The 15,513-nt window shown below is 58.8% G+C and overlaps 2 protein-coding genes across 10 annotated transcripts in view; both read right to left on the bottom strand.

Annotated features, from left to right (window-relative positions):
* The window catches only part of LGR6 (leucine rich repeat containing G protein-coupled receptor 6), a 119,833-nt gene extending 112,872 nt beyond the window's left edge, over positions 1–6,961 (bottom strand). For both annotated transcript variants that reach the window (XM_059145141.1, XM_059145142.1), the window contains exon 1: positions 6,663–6,961. In XM_059145141.1, coding sequence (XP_059001124.1) covers positions 6,663–6,874 — 212 coding nt within the window. In that variant the 5' untranslated portion in view covers positions 6,875–6,961. The remainder of the gene's footprint in view (positions 1–6,662) is intronic.
* LOC131814344 (receptor-type tyrosine-protein phosphatase V-like) overlaps positions 6,945–15,513 on the bottom strand; it is a 34,189-nt gene continuing 25,620 nt past the window's right edge. For 4 of the 8 annotated variants that reach the window (XM_059145134.1, XM_059145132.1, XM_059145135.1 and 1 more), the window contains 15 exons: positions 15,388–15,478; positions 15,227–15,303; positions 14,129–14,263; positions 13,281–13,403; positions 12,712–12,872; positions 12,487–12,622; positions 12,068–12,135; positions 11,814–11,994; positions 11,625–11,703; positions 11,453–11,529; positions 11,184–11,312; positions 10,929–11,039; positions 10,660–10,820; positions 10,175–10,310; positions 6,945–7,194 (listed from right to left, as the gene is read on the bottom strand). In XM_059145134.1, coding sequence (XP_059001117.1) covers positions 7,051–7,194; positions 10,175–10,310; positions 10,660–10,820; positions 10,929–11,039; positions 11,184–11,312; positions 11,453–11,529; positions 11,625–11,703; positions 11,814–11,994; positions 12,068–12,135; positions 12,487–12,622; positions 12,712–12,872; positions 13,281–13,403; positions 14,129–14,263; positions 15,227–15,303; positions 15,388–15,478 — 1,809 coding nt within the window. In that variant the 3' untranslated portion in view covers positions 6,945–7,050. Of the gene's footprint in view, positions 7,195–9,726; positions 9,959–10,174; positions 10,311–10,659; positions 10,821–10,928; positions 11,040–11,183; positions 11,313–11,452; positions 11,530–11,624; positions 11,704–11,813; positions 11,995–12,067; positions 12,136–12,486; positions 12,623–12,711; positions 12,873–13,280; positions 13,404–14,128; positions 14,264–15,226; positions 15,304–15,387; positions 15,479–15,513 lie in introns of those variants that run through there. The other 4 variants (XM_059145137.1, XM_059145139.1, XM_059145138.1 and 1 more) reach the window with 4 other exon arrangements.

Raw genomic sequence — 15,513 nt, 5'->3', positions numbered from 1 at the left:
CAGAGACCCTGCTGGCTGATGGGATAGATATGAAACCATTGACACTTCTCGAGAAAGACAAGAAACTGGAAACAGACTTTAAGGGACTGCTCTGCCTGGGGGTTTAACGTGCCCAGAGTCTCGCCCATTCGCTCAGAGCTCCAAATCCCCAGTTCTGACCCCCCTGAGTGGCAGTGATTGGGGTGAAATCCGGCTACTGGCTGGCGGCCTCAGGTCAGACCCTTAATATCTAAAAACCTCAGTTTCCTCATCCATAGGATGGGGATAACACCAGTCCCCCTCCCCCGGGGTTTCTGCGAGAGGATGTGAGGAGAGTTACCCAAATGGAGTCACTGCCAGCTAGTACCCACTGCAGGTTAAGGCAGGGAGGCCCTCGCAATGGCCTTTTCCTGGGTATGTCTGTTGGGCCCCAAGGATGACCTTCTTGACAATCTGGTTTCTTCCTTGAAGAAAACCTACAGTCCCGGGAATGAAAATGTCCACTCGGAAGGCATCCCCACCGTGCACGAGAGCAGACAGGAAAGGTAGGAAACTGGGCGTGAGGTGCTTCCCTGGCCCCAGCCTTAGATTTTGTATCTCACACGATTCATCAGAGGAAGCCCTGATGCCCCAGGGCTGAGGAGAGTCAAGATACAGGCCTTCCTTCTTAGCCCCGGAGGACTTAGCTTCCTTCTTAGCTCCCAGACGACACCTCGGCGGCTCTGGAGGTGCCCTGTCTCGGAGGAGCCGGGCCCAGCCCCCACCTGCCCGCTGCCAGCCCGCCCGTGGCCTGCTCTGGCATGGCTCCGGGGGGCGCAGTGCCAACCCCTGAGCCCTACCCGCTACCCTCCCCCCATGTCCTTTCGCTGCTTCCAAAATAACTCTGCTCCCTGCCCAAGTTTGGCCTCTTGGGTGTTTTTCTTCTCCTGAGACCTGTTCTCCCATGTCTGAAGGGCGGTAGGAAAGACCTGAATTGTCATTAGAAATTGGAGACCACCCCCTTTTTTTTTTAGCAAGTAACTAGTTAGCACAAAGGGGCTCCCGCAACCCTGAAAGCCCCTGAGTCAATGAGCCCGTTTCAGTTTGGCATCATTACCCACATGAAAAAAGAGAATTGGAAATTTCTCCCCCACCCCCATCTCTTATACCTTCCCAAATCCCCAGTGGGACTCCTTGCCTTGGCCTGGCACCCAATGGAGTGAGTTACTAGCCTAAGGTCACACAGCCTGTTAGGGATGGACTCAGAGGAGAATCCTTATGGGCCCCTAAGGGCATGTCACTAGGCAGAAATCCCAGTGCCTCCCGCCCCAAACACCTTCTTTTCCTCAGGCTGTACCAGAGAAGGCACTAGTTCCACAGAACTCCTGCTTCTGGGGAGAAGCTGGACTCTACAGACAGGAGTGACTTGAAAGCCTCGACTTCGCCTCTGGGGAAGTCTTGCGCCAGGTGTCAGGCCAGGGCTCATCTCCTCACGAGTGGGGAGGATTGCTTCCTCCATCCTCCCGGGGGCTGGGAGCTCAGGAGCTGACTGGGCTCCGTGAAAGGCCCAAGTCCCTGAAGGGCAGCAGGAGGGGGCGTTATTAGTACAGAAGGAGGGAGCGAGGGAGGCAGGTGGGCAGGTGATCTGGGGGGGCTCTAGAAGATCACACAGGCACCTTATGTCCCCACCCTGTCCCAAGTGGCTCTGTTCTTCTCTTTCTGGGCCTCAGCAGATCATTTGCAGGTAAAAAGATGGAGAAAAGCCATAAAAATCGTCACCATTTGAAAGTGGGTCTGAACAGGAAAGACACCGTGCTCCGCTTTGTCTCATGAGCTGCCCCCTCCCCTTCGGAGTAAATACTGTTCCCGCTTCCAGGTTCAAGATGAAGAAGCGAACTGTGGAGAGGTTAAGTGACTAGTTCAAAGACGCACAGCCCCTAGCCACTGGGGCGGAGACTGGAGACCACAGCCGGAGCTCCCCTGCCTCCGGGGCAGGGCCTCCCCACGAAGCGCCCGGTCCCGGGTCCCGAGTCCCGTCCGTCCCTTGGCCTGGTGGGCACGGGGCAGTCGGGAAGCGGACTGCGGCTCCTGTGGGGCCATCAAGGTTGAGAGCCCATGGCACGCGGGAAGGCGGGCTGAGCAGGGGGTGGGCTGGGGGCCAACTCTGCTCAGAGCCAGGCCTTCTTCTCCTCCGCCAGCCGCCCCACCCAGCCGCGCCCAGCACCCGCTGCTGCCAGAGCCCAGAGGTTTCCTTTTTCTTTTGCCTAGGGTTGTTTCCTGCCTTTCCTTTGAACTGGGGTGTTGGCTCCTCCACGCACTCACCCTCCTCCAGCGACCCCCCAGGACTGCCCTCTGATGGAACCGTCCCCCCGGGCTGCCCTTTGGAGGAAGGCTGGCACCCTGTTTCCTGGAATCACTTTCCCCAGCTTTGCCCTCCTCCTCTCTGTCCTGGTCTGGGCACTGTCTGGATCCTCCCCTTCCCTCAGTCCCTTGCTCTACTGCCCACCTCCGCCAAGCAGTTCTCCCTGGAGGCTTTCTCCATCCTGCCTCAAGGTAGCAGGCTCGGGACTGATTTCTCCCTGCCTCTCCCACTCCAGTTTTTCCATGAAATGTGTAGATACTGAGGTCCAGGAAAGTATGGGAGCTCGCCTCACAGCAACGGAGGGACCGAGGATTGGAACTCACAGACCCCGAGTTCCAGGAAGGCAGAGATGCTCAGGCTCTTCGAATCTACCAGAAAGGGAAACTGAGGCCTAAGCCAGGAAGGGTAGCCTTGGAGGTGAGACAGGAGACCAGGCACACTGAGCTCCCGGGTTCATCCTGCCCAAGGCCAGCTCTCATCCACTGAAGCGGCTTGTTCATGCTTCTCCGCTTCTTCCTGTGCTAGGCAAGGCCTATGGGACATGCTGGGAGCAGCCTGACTAGGACTGCCCAGAAGGGCCGCCCCTCTCTTAGCCCCCGGAAGCAGTGGGTGATGGAGACAGATGCTCGGGGCCAAGTACAAGTGTAGGAGCCTCAGGCCTTTTACAACTTGCCTCCCAAGAAGGCTTTTCTCCCACCACCTGCTCCTGATATGGCTGGACATTGAGAGCAAAATGAGGAACACAGAGTAACCACCTGGATTCTCCCACTCGGGGACACCTCTGAGACTTAGCCAACCAGTATTTGCTATCTGGGCATTCCTGTCCCTTCACTGTGTGTATGTGGGGTAGAATACAGCAAGAGGCATCATGTCTTCGTGTCACCATCAAACTGGGATGCCCCAGAGCTCTACCTCCTCCAGATGGGTTCCCAGGACACCCTACTCAGGAAGAAGGTCCAAACCCCAGGGAACCTCATGGCAACTCAGTTTGGGAGAAGACTTCAAAAAATGAGAGACACTTGAAAATTGTGGGTATTTCAAATCTGACCTCCCAAGCTTGATCAAACGGAGCTGGCATTGGGCCCCAAAAGAATCATAATTTTTGGACTTAGGTGTCAAAGCAAAGGGTAGCAGTGGGGGATAAAGAAGACTTTCCAGTCTTTGCTAGAACCAAGATGGAGGAAGGTAGAGGTGTGTGCACCATGAGAGGTCACTGGCTAGAAGGACAGAGCCTCACCTTCCCAGGGTGAGGAGGCAGATGTGAAGTAATTTTGACTGGGGTGGATCTAGGACCACCAGGTATCTTCTGGAGTCCATAGTTCGTTGGTGCCTCCTACGGTTCAATCTACGGCCCCTTCTAAGAATCTTCAGGTACCTCAGGCCTGCCACTTCCTGTACACCCAAGTGCTTTAATCTTATCTTTCACCTTCTCCACCCAGTGTCAGGAAGATGTAAGTGTTCCCTTCCCTCCCATCCCCACCCCCACTGTCAACCAATACCTTGGACCCCAGGGCCCCCGAACAACCAAGCATTGACTAAGACCAGCACCTGCAGATGACTTCCTAGCACACACCTCTCTTCTTTCTGCCACAGACCATTCCCTCTGGGTTCATTTTATTTGAATATTTTATTTATTTATTTATTGAGAAAAAGAGAGTTGGTGGAGGCGGGGAGAAACAGAAGAGGAGGGACGAGCAGACTCCATGCTGAGCGGAGAGCCCAACCAATGTGGGGCCCGAGATCATGACCTGAGCCAAAATTAGGAGTTGGATGCTCAACTGACTGAGCCAGCCAGGTGCCCCGCCCTTGAGTTCTATACCCACCCGTGGACTCAATTTCCCTTCTGTGTGAAGTGTCCTGGGGGCTTGTTCCCACCTCCACTGCACACCCAACAGCAGGCATGATAATAATAGCCGCTATTTCTACATCACCTCTTGTGTGTCAGGCACTGTTCTGGGGACTTCTTATAGACCTATTATCTCACTTAATCCTCCCTGCTACCCGCTTCTCTCTGTACACAAATGATGAGCCCAAGGCTCAGAGGAGCTCAGTGACTCAGTAGGTGGCAAAGCTGGGAAGGAACCAGGGTGTGGGGGCCCAGACCGAGAGGCCCCGCTGGTTCCATCATCAATCTGCACCGTCCTCCACTAGGGCTGGGCTCCTCGAGGCGGGGCCAGACTGGGCATTGCCGGACATTGCTGAGAAGGAAGGGAGCTCCATGACCTCCCTGCCCTCACTCTTCTCAGTGACAAACCCTCATTCCTGAGAAGCAAAGGAAGAAGCCTCATCCTATGAGCCACCCTCAGGCCAGCTGCCCCCAGCAGAGACCCCTTCATCCACTACCCACATGGGACCCATCCGCAGCCCAGGGCAGCGGCCGTGGTTCTCTACCACCTCCCTCCAGTATTCCAGAGCCCACCATTAAATGCCCCACATTGCCTCAGGACCCTACTCCATCTTCTCCCCACTCCCACAGGTCTGAGTCTTGAGAGAGAGAGCCTTCCTCTATTTCCACAGACCCACAAGACAAATTCAGAAGGTGCCACCTCCACTGGACCCAGATGCAGACCTCACAGCCCCTGGGAACTGGGACAAGGCGGTGGAAAACCTTCCATCAGCATAGATGCTGGGACGCTTGGATTCCAAAGGTGGCATCGTATCCCTCTTTCCCCAAGTTCTTCCAGAAAAAGGTTCCGTCTGGAAAGACAGGTCCTGAGAAAGGAGGTTGGAGCACCCAATTTCTGGAAGGCCCCATTCCCCACCCCCCATGCAACCCAGAAAAAGACCCTTCCTTCTGCTCCCCTGGAGAAAGACAGATGCCATTGCCAAACACTTCCTAGCCCCAGAACCCTGTCTTCAAATGAAGCAATGTCATATACCCCCAAGATATAAAATGGCTAAAAGTGGGGCTGCCCTAGCTTTTGCAGACGTGGGGGCCAGGGCCAGTCCTCCTCTGGCAGCTGTGGGGACACCCTCCTAGCCCCTCAAGGGACTCACAGGGTTTACCCCTGCCTTCACCTCCTGGGCTCTGAAGGATTCAATTTGCCCTTTTGGAATACGAACACTATTTTCTCCTCTCACTCTCTGCCCTGGTCCCCAGCCTGTGCCTCTTGAAGTCAAGAGGGACATCCAGCTAGGGACAGAAGGACTGGGAGGGGAGCTCCATGAAGGGTTGCAATTCAGGGCCCTCCACAGGCCACCAGGACAGCCCCACAGCTGATCACGCTGATCCCATCTAGCTCAACAGACACCTGCCAGACTCCTGTGAAAACTAGCCCAGCCCCTCTCCCTCAGGGCTTCCAGGTCCTGGAGCCCCGGAGCCTGTCCCTGGGACAGATGGTCCCAGACTTTCCCACCTGAACTTCTCTGAGAAAAGGTGAAGGAGCCTGGGCAGGGCTGGGGGGCCGGGGGTGGGGGTGGGGGGCGCAGATTTCCTCCACAGACTGAGGTGGGGGTGGGGTTAGGTGGTCTGGAATGCGCTCTCACACCCTCTTCTTGCCCAGGTGGGAGCAGGGAGTGCCCCCAGCCCTCAGTCTCTGAAGGGGAAGCTCCTCTGAGCCTTCCTTGGGACAGCTGTCCCCAATAGGGTCCCCTCACAAGTCCATCTCACCCCAACTCAGCTCTAAAAATGGTTCTCTGGTTTTCAGCCTCGGCGCCTGCCCACAAATTAGTGTCTCCAACACGGCCTCTTGGGACATGACTTCAGGGAGGCCCCTGGGGGAGCCGAGAGGCCTCAGCAGAGGGAGATGGTGCTGGCAGGGGTGCTTTTGGAGAAGCCAAGAGTGATCAAGGCCCCTCTCTCAGCTTCTGGGACAACCCCCCCCTCCCCACCAACCACGCCACCCAGCCTCTGTGTGACAGCTCTGCTCTCCTTGCCATGCAGAGGAGCAGACAATCTCTGCACCCCACTGGAGGCCCTCCTCTCTCCTCTGTCACCAAATCAGTCAGCTTCACACTCATCCCCGGTCCTGGGCACTGGGGCGCTGGGGAGAAAGCAGCAAGAGGAGGGCAGGCCAGCCCCTGAGCCCTCCAGCTTCACCGTCCAGACACCCACCTCTTACCAAGTCCGAGCTCCCACAGTGAACCACAGGCAGGGGCCACTGAGAAACCAAGGGAAGCCCAGCCTCACCACTTGTCTGATCCGCAGTCTCAGATTCCCCCCACCCCACCCCCGGCCCGCCTGACTGCTGTCCCGCTGCAGTCCACTTGGAAGGGGAAGAGCCCTCCCCGGACGCCCATGCCTCCCGGCAGAAGCCTGGCAGGTGCCCTAGCCGGAGGCCGAGGCTGGGCGCTAGCCGGCGGCCAGGCGGGAGCAGGGAGGGACGTGCGGGCTAGTACTCACAGGTAAGCCGTCAGGGGGTCCAGGTCCCGGGGCACGGCGGAGAGCCCAAGCTCCGAGCAGTCGGCCGACAGCATGATGCCGTCCTCTTGGCAGTGGCAGGGGGCCGGGCAAGCGGCAGACGCTGGGCCGGGCTGGGGGGCGCCGCCAGCGCACGGGGAGGCGCACAGCGCGGCGCACAGCCACAGCGCCCGCAGTCCCGGCGGGCTGGGCATCTTGGGGCCGGAGCACCTGGCGGACCGACCGGAGGACCGGCGAGCGCTCCGGCGCGGTGGCGGCCGCTGCTTGCCTCTGGGTCCCGCGGCCGGGCCGGCGGGCTGCGCCGTCGGTGGGGACCGCCCCGCGGGCTCTGTTGGGTGGCGGCGGCGGCGGCAGCGCGGGGACCGTGCAGTCAGAGAGGGGCAGGCATTGTTGAGTGATCTTCGTTATTCAGTTTCACAGGCTGGGCTTGGCAAGGGAGGGAGACACAGGCGGAGGAGGAGTCAAGGAAACTTTCTGCGCTGCGGCTCGCTCCCCTTCCCTCCTTCCTTCCGAGCTGGCAGGAATTTCATCCAGGAAAGAAAAAAAAAAAAAAGAAAAGAAAGAAAGGCAAAGAGACTCTAAGAGAGTGAGCAGAGATGGCACGTCAGGGACCTGCTCTTGCACTTGTTTGGAAACTATGGGATGTCCCAGGACCTAGGCTTGCGGGCTGGGGGCCCTCTTGCCTGCGGGGTCAGCCACGGGTCCCAGGGACTTGGAGGAGCCTCTCTGGAAGCAACCTTAAGAGTTCCCATGAGACCCCAACCCCTCTACCACATTTTCCACAGAGACCCAAGAGGGAAGTGATTTGTTCAACGTCACATGGCTTGGGGAAGGGGGGATTCCCAGAACTGGAATTCAGGGCCTGTCCTTGTCGTCGTGTCTCCTAGAGGAGGGAAGTGAGGCGTCATCCTGAAAGGGGTCAGGTGGTAAAAGTTTCCACCTTATGCAAGGAGGGGAGCAGTGGGCAAAAAGGAAGGGCCTTCTCACTGAGCCCATCGGGTCTTGCCACCAAAGGAAGTGCGGATTTCCACCCACTGAATGTACTTTGCATGCATGCAACCCCACTCAGGTCCAAGGCCCTGGGATCAACTGGATCCTGTCCTGGGGACCAAACTAGGTAGACACTAAACTGGGCTGGGTTATCAGAGGCTTCCAGATAATCCGCGAATGGGCGCCACCTGGAGTCCAGCGCTGCAACTGCAGCCCAACTGCCCTGAGGCTGAGCTCCAGGGGGGGCCTTCTGGTGGGTCCCAGGGCCTTGACAGGCAGGGCAGATGGTGACTAAGGGGGGCATCAATCTCTGTTCTCTTCTTAGACCAGACTGGGATGGCCGTGCTTCCTTCATGTAGCCTTTTGCTTTCTCTGTTCTTTCCCATGCTGAACCAGACCCCAGTAGGGAGCTAGAGCTTCCCCTGTCTCTCATTTGGGTTCTACCTTCCCGTGGCCCAGCCAGAGAGTATCCCAAAGCCTGGAGACTCAGAGGCAGCCATTATTCCTTCTACCCCATACCTCCAGACCCCTTCATACCTCACATCAACCATCCCCCCATCCCATTCTCTGCCTCTGCTGTTAACCCCCAAGGTCCCCAGGTCAGCCAGTGCACCCTGACCCCAGGGTCCAATTGGGGCCATGGCCCTGAATGGGGCTGAGCCCCCTAGGAAGGCCAGAGAAGGTCCTGCACGGATGGTCCTGGCTCTCATTACCAGAAAAGACCCAGAAAAGCAAGCCGCCCTGCCTTCCCAGATCAGCCTGTTTCCGGCCTCACTCATCCATAGCTTGGCTCCATTCCCCTGCCTGTTTGCAGCTCCCGCTGCTCCAGTGTGAGGGGCCCAGACTGGAAAAACCATGCTTGAGCCCTGTTTCAACCTCAGCAGCAGCCCTTCATAGGGGGTTTGGGGAGCTCAGAGCTAGTCTCCAGCCCGCCAATTTGAGGGTCATGATGGGGCCAACCTCTGGGACTCCTAATGAAGTTTGGAAGAGGCCATGACCTCCATTCCCCCTGGGGAGCACCGGAGCCTAACCTCATCCTGGGAAGGGTCCTGATGGACCAGAGAGCCCTTCCTCTGTTCCCCTTCTCCAACCAGGCCTAAGAAAGGCCCTCTCTCACCGCTGACCCCTCATACTTTACTAGGAACTCAGGTTGGCCAGTGAGAGCTCTGCCTCCTCTTCCATTTGGGGATCTAACTGCGTTTCAGGGCCTCCCACTCTGATTAGTCCAGGCTCTCTCTGTGCCCCGACCCCCACCCCAGGGCCTTCCACCAGGGACAACTGATGTTGAGTATCAGGCAACTTGCTGTTCAAAATTGTGCGGTCTAGTCTGGGAGTCGGACAGGAGCTCATGAGGCCATATCATGTCATGTGCTGTGCAGTCCAGTCCTACAGGGTGGGACAAACTGCTTTCTCCCAGGTCCTCAACCCCACTGTTTTCCGTTTCTCCTCCCGGTTTTCCTCCCTTACAAAATTCCCTCCATGCTTTCTCTCCTCCCTCCCTCCTATGGCAGAAGGGAGGAAGAAGAGGGCAAAGGAGCAGAGAAAACTTGGCCACTCTGGCCTGAGCAGCCACCTCCCATGAAGCAACAAAGCCCCCAGCTCCTGCCTTCTTCTTCGGCTAGCCTGCGGCGCCTGCACTCTGGGGGCAGCAGAGAGGGGTTGAGGGCGACCCTGCAAACACTGGCAGGTAGAGACGGCTGGAGATGGCAGGAGAAGGCAAGCAAATGCAAAAAGGAAACACCATTGGTCCCACTGCATACAGGGGTGGGAGGTGGGGCAGGAGAACCCTGAGTAACCAGGGCTCTGAATCTGGGGCACCCCAAGACTCTAGAGACTCAAGTCTAAGTCTACTGGAAAACTGGAAGATGAGGCAGCAGGGTCTGCTCCGCAGGAAAAGCCACCAGCATGCAGGCTGCGCGTCAGACCCTTCAGCCAGACCCTACCCTGCTCACGGTTGCCCACCAGGCCCTCCCATTGGGCCCCATGTCGCACAAGTCTTAGAGGCCATTCCTTTCCTCTATGGAGGGTGGACAGACAGAGCACATTCAGTCTCAGGCTTGAACACATTCTTTATTCCTCAACTCTGCCCGTCACAACACAGGGCTCAGTGTGCAGGCTGCCCTCCTGGGGAAGCCAGGCCCCAGCGGGTATGCTGAGGGCTGCTGGTCCCTGCCTGGCAGGGCCCAGACCTCTTCTGCTCCCGCATAAGCACGGTGACCAGTGCTGACTCAAGGCAGCCCGTCCATGAGTGCGCTGTTCAGACAGTTGTAGAGGTATATATACTGCTCCTGGGGGCAGACGTGGGGGAAGGAGCTTCACCCTGCCTGCCACATCTAGGGCAGAAAGGCTCCCTTGCGTCTCCCAACCCTTAGGCTTCCATCTGAGATCATCGTGGTCCCCAGCACCACCTAGTGGCTGCCCAAAGTGCGCTGCCTAGAGACAGCTCCTGGAACCTTCCCTGCTCCCTCACCCCTTCCCACAGCTGATCCCTGGGGGCCTCTCACCAGTGTTGGGGTCATGAGGCCACAGGCCAGTGACTGCTGCAAGGCCATGTTAAAGATGTCCACGGTGCACTCAGCCCCCGCCTGCTGTAGCAGCTGGTCCATGGCCAGGAAGGTGCCCAGCTGGGCCACACCCTTGCTGCAATTGACCTCTGGTCGGATGGGGTCCAGGGGCGGGGGGAGGGGCAGAGAACACTGGACTATCCAGGTATATGGGGAAACCCCACCTGGGCCTGGGGACTGGGAAGGGACCTCTGGGCACCTAGTGGGCCAGCAGGCCGGGGTCTGAGCCAGGAGGGGCTAAATTTCCAAAAGATGTCATACTCCCCAGAGATATCAGGGCAGAGTAAGGAGATGGGAGCACTGGGAAAGTGTGCCCTTTTGACCCATCACTCAAGTAGGGCTTGATGAAATGTGAGGGCCTGCTGCAGAGGCAGTGAGGGGGTTCGGGCACCCCCCCCCCCAGCCTTTTCTTTGTCCAGCAGCACCTGGAGTGGCTGAGCAGCGTGCCTGGCTTCGTCTTGTCCCGAGAGCAGCACCGGCCCACGGCAGCCAAGAAGGGCAGCAGGGTGGTGGCCGGGAGCTCCCGCCCTGGCTCCCAGTGAGGGAACAGCAGTCTCTGCACCTGCCTCTCCTTCCTGCTCTTCCCCTGGGGGCAAAGCCATTGGCACCAGCCCAGGAAGGAGCAGAGGAAAACCAGCACAAGCCTCTTCCCCACACAGCCCAGCACCCCGCAGCCTGTGGGCCCGACACCTACATGTGTGACCCTTAGGAGGGTACAGGGCCAGCCTGCCGTGCTGCTCTCGGCCACCCAGTGCACGGTCACCATGTCTGTAACAATAGGCCGCGTCTCCGTTGGCCAGAACTCCTGTGACCGGGGACCAAGTCAGAGCCACTCAGGTGGCTTCCCAAGCTCTCTGCCCACCCCTGGTCATAGGCCCCGCCATGAGCTCCCCCAGCCCTGCCCCAACACTGAGGCTTTCCCCCACCATCGTCTCTCTGCCCCCCTCACCTTCTCCCAGGTGTCAGGTGGGCACAGGGAGACCAGCACGTGGGCCCTGTGCTCCCACACCAGCTCCCAGAACTCCTGGGGCCCGGCAGGGCCAGTCAGCACAACGTGGTCATGGCCCGAAGGCCCACCCTGTGGAGCACACGACATTGGCTCCCAGGGACTGAGGGCGCTCCCTATCCATCACAGCTCTAGGGAGCCCCCAGAAACCCCAGCTCCAGCCCAAGAAGCACAAATGACCAGAGAGGGCAAGGGATAGGGCATCATCTCACAGAGAAAAGACAGGCTTCCAGCATCTCATTAGGGGGGCTGTCCTCCACCGGAGAAAACCGCACTTGATAGTCGTTGTCTGAGGGGAGATGGAGAGGGTGAGGGTGCCAAAAGCCCTCCACCCACGCCTGTTGTGGGGGGCGGGGGGGGGGCAGTGGGACCACAGGCACTCACAGGAGCCCATGCTGTCCTGCTCATAGCCAGGAGGGGGCGCAGAAGAGTCAGCCACGTCCTTGATGGCCTGGAGCAGGAGCTGGCCCAGAGGAGAAGGGCGTTAGGAGGCTCAGCGGGACAGAGCCCACAGAAGGGCCGGTTGGGCAGGGACAGCCCCCCTGGTTGCCACCCCCCTGGTCTGAAACACACCTTATACTCCTTCAAGAAGCCAGCGTTGCCATTGGCCGCCCTCTTGGCGCAGGCCTGTGCAAAGTTTGTCACCGAGATGGGCTGGGACCTGGGGGAGGGGTGGACAGTGGACAAGGCACACGGGGTTCCCCAGCTCCCGCTTCTAGTCTTCTCAGCTCTGCCCATGGACAGGATCGGGGGGCTGTTGGTGGGAGGGGGCACATGTTTCCTGTGCCCCCTCCCACCGCAAGGGCCCCAAGGGAGCTACGACTCACTCGAAGGTGACAGAGGGCCCTTCTAGAATCTTGTTCAGGAGGCAGCTGTGCAGGAAGATGTATTGGCTCTGGCAGGAGAAGGAGGACTGGGTCAGCTGAGGGGGCAGGGCCCAGCGCGGAGATTTTCCAGCCTCCGACCAGCAAGGCAGGGATGGATTGAGGAAGGTGGGCGTCTGGGAACTTTGCCCATGCTGCCGCAAGGGGTTAAAGCTGGCAGGGGACTGTCCCACCTCCCCTCTGACAGATAGGGTGGCTACCTGTTCGAGCCCCGCCCCCAGGTCCCCTGTGTGTCCCTGAGATTCCTTTTCCTGCCAGCCCCCCCCCCCCCCCGTTACCCCCACCCCTGGCCCCGACCACCACCGTGGCCCCAGGGCCACTCACGTCCCGCCCACTCCTTCAGGTCCCTGTGGAGCCCTCACCGGGGTCTGGATCATGAGGGGCCGGTACAGCCGCAGCGCATACACAGCGTTGAACACATCCACCGTCTGCTCCTCCTCCAGCTGCCGCAGCAGCCTTGACAGGGCCACGAAGGTGCCCGTGCGGCCCACACCCGCACTGTAGGGACAATCCAGGCTGAGTGGGTGGAGGGGAGTCCCGCCACCCCACGGCCCCAAGCCCCACCCCCCAGGCCCGCCTGTCCTCACCTGCAGTGCACCAGGATGGGGCCGGTGCCCTGGATGACCCTCGCCTGCTCCCGTACCAGTTCCACAAAGGTGAGCAGGGAGCGGGGGGCCTCAGGGACACTGTGGTCCGGCCAGGTGGTGAACTGCAGCTGCTTCACCCTCCGCTGCTGTTGCTGGGCAACCTGACCGGGGTGGGGGGCATCAAGAGGGGGGAGCCTAACCCTGAGCTCCCTCTGCTCCCCCCTCAGCTTTCTTCACCAGATCCCTGAGGGCAGAGTGACTGATGCCTGCTCCTCAGATCTGATGCTTCCCTTGCCTCCTTCCTTCCCCAGCCTCCTGGGTAGTCTCTGCCTCTCGGGGTGCCCAGGCAGAGGGGTGATGCCGGTCCCTGGCTTTCCTGCCCTGGTCTGCCCTTGTCACAGCCTGGCAAGGCACATGAGCATGAGGGGGGTGGGTGAGGCAGGAAGCCCTGAGCTCTACCTCTCACTATGCAGCTTTGGAGAAAACTTGAACCTTTCCGTGCCTCCCTCTCCCCTCCCTAACCAGCTTCCCTGGACGGTGCCCGCTGCCCTGTCCCCTGGGGCACGCACATGCTGCAGCTGGAATTCCCGCTTCGTCCACTCATCCTCGGGCTCCTCGGCCAGCAGGTGGACCATGATGTGACCGTGGGTGATGGGGGTAGGGTCTGCTGGCCAGTAATGCTCACACAGCACCTACGGTCAGAGGGTCAGAGCAGAGGGGGTGGCTGTGGCTTTATCCTGATGACCCTTCCCACCCATCTTTCAGGTCACTGTCCCCCTGCTGAAATTCTGCTCTCTGTGCCAACCCAGCTCCATGGCTACCTCGTCCAGAAGCCACTCTCCTCTGGCTAGCCTCTGGCACCATCACCCCCGCACCTCTCATATGACCCTTAGGACTTCAGGGCAGCTGCTGGGCTCCTTTGCAAAACTAGGTGGCTTTATTTAAGGCTGCCTGGCCTTGCCTCACAGTGCCAGCTGGAGGACAGACCCAGCAGGTGTTCTCTCTGTCCCAGAGCCCTGCATTGAGTAGTGCACGGAGGACACATCCACTGGGCTTCTTGAAAGAAAGGATGCAGAATGCCCTATCTTTGATGCCCACCCTGGGGCCATCCGTACCCCATTCTCTCTCCTAACCTCTTTGCCCCTCTCTGCCTAGAGCAAGAGGAAGTGGAGAAACTGAGAAACACCAAAGGTCAGAAGAAACGGAGTCGACCTGAGAGCTTAAGTACCTAGTCCTTCCTCCCACCTCCCTCTTCTGGGTGGCTCTGGGGACCCGCACCAACCTCTAAGCCTAACTGGCTTCACTCCTGCCTGACCCACATTCCCAGACCTAAGGCTGAGACAGCAGGAGGGCCACTCCTGTAAGGAGAACGTTTGCCACCTGGTGGCCGTTCCGGGAAACTGCAGGGCATGCTCACCCTCCCATTCTCCATGCCCACAGTCAGCATGACAATGATGTGAACTTGCTGCTCCCACACAAGCCGCCAGAAGTCCTCCAGAGTTTTCTTGAGAGGCCCCTGGGTGGCAATAAATTCCTGAGGGTCGGTGTAGCCCTGTGGGGGTGGAAGACAGGAACGTGTTCCTCAGTGACCCCTTGGTCCCCCAGGCCCCAGTGAGCATACAGCAGTAAATGTCCTAGGTAAGATCTCCAGGAGGGAGATACTGTGCAAACACGTGTACACATGTGCGCCCCAAGAATTCAGATCAGGAGGGGTGGCTTCAGAGACCCTGCCACTACCGCCCTAGCATGACCTTTAAGGGGCCAGAACAACCCACATGAAAATAACAAGGTCTTCATGTGCCAGAAATAGTGTCCCCAGTCCAGCCTCCTCACCAGCCCCTCTCTCAAACCAAACTCATGTTTCTTCCATGCTCAAAATCTTCCATGGCTCCCCATTGCCCAAGTAAAATCCAGAGCCCTTAGCTTAACATTCAAGTCCCTCCTTCATCCAGACCCAATGTGCCTTTCCTGTCTCATGTGCCACCACCAGGCAACCTCAGCGCCACACCCCACCTGTACGCTCCCACCTAGCTCTTCTCTGGCTGTTCCTGCCAGCCGGAATGCCCTTCCCCTCTTTTATCTCTTATCAAAATTCTACTCATCCTTCAAGCAAGTACATGTCCCCTCCTCCAGGAAGCCTTTCTTGATTCCTCAGGTGGACTTAATTTCTTCTTCTATGTGCTTTGAGAACCATGTTTGTTCCCTTAACACAGCACTTGTCATGTGGAGCGGTAGAGGTGACACACTCAAGCAGTGCACGCGCGCACACACACACGCACACACAGTGTGCTCCTTTGAAGCCGAGACTACAGGTAGCCAGCTCTGCCCCTGGCAGGCCCAGTCAGTGTCTGGCACACAGTAGGCCCTCAGCAAATACCCGCTGGCTTGATTAGAGGAACACAAGCTGGTGATCTTCGAGGACAATTACTGGAGCTAGGGTGGGACAGTGTGTCCTGCAAAGGCACCAGTCTCCAAGCAGACACCCCCCACAGACAGCCCTGCAGGTGGCCCTTACTGGGACAAAGTTGGCATTGATGTAGTCGGAGTGCGGCTCTCCTTCCAGCTGGGTCAGCCTGACCCGGGAGTGGTCATCTGCAGACGGGAAAACCTGAGTGTCTGGGGCCGGGTGAACACACCGCCCCCTGCCCGTGCCCACTGCCCTGCTCCGGCCCTCACAGGGTAGCACGTGTGGGTAACGGTTCTTCGTGGCATTGGCCGGGTGCTCCGCCTCCAGCCTGGGCTGCTCCTTGCCCACCTCCTTCAGCTCCTGCAGAGATTGGGAAGCAGGCCGTGGCTGCTGAA

This window comes from Mustela lutreola, chromosome 14 (assembly GCF_030435805.1).
Source record: "Mustela lutreola isolate mMusLut2 chromosome 14, mMusLut2.pri, whole genome shotgun sequence".
NCBI lineage: Eukaryota > Metazoa > Chordata > Mammalia > Carnivora > Mustelidae > Mustela > Mustela lutreola.
The sequence above is the reverse complement of the archived record's forward strand: the minus strand, read 5'-3'. Positions and strand labels throughout refer to the sequence as shown.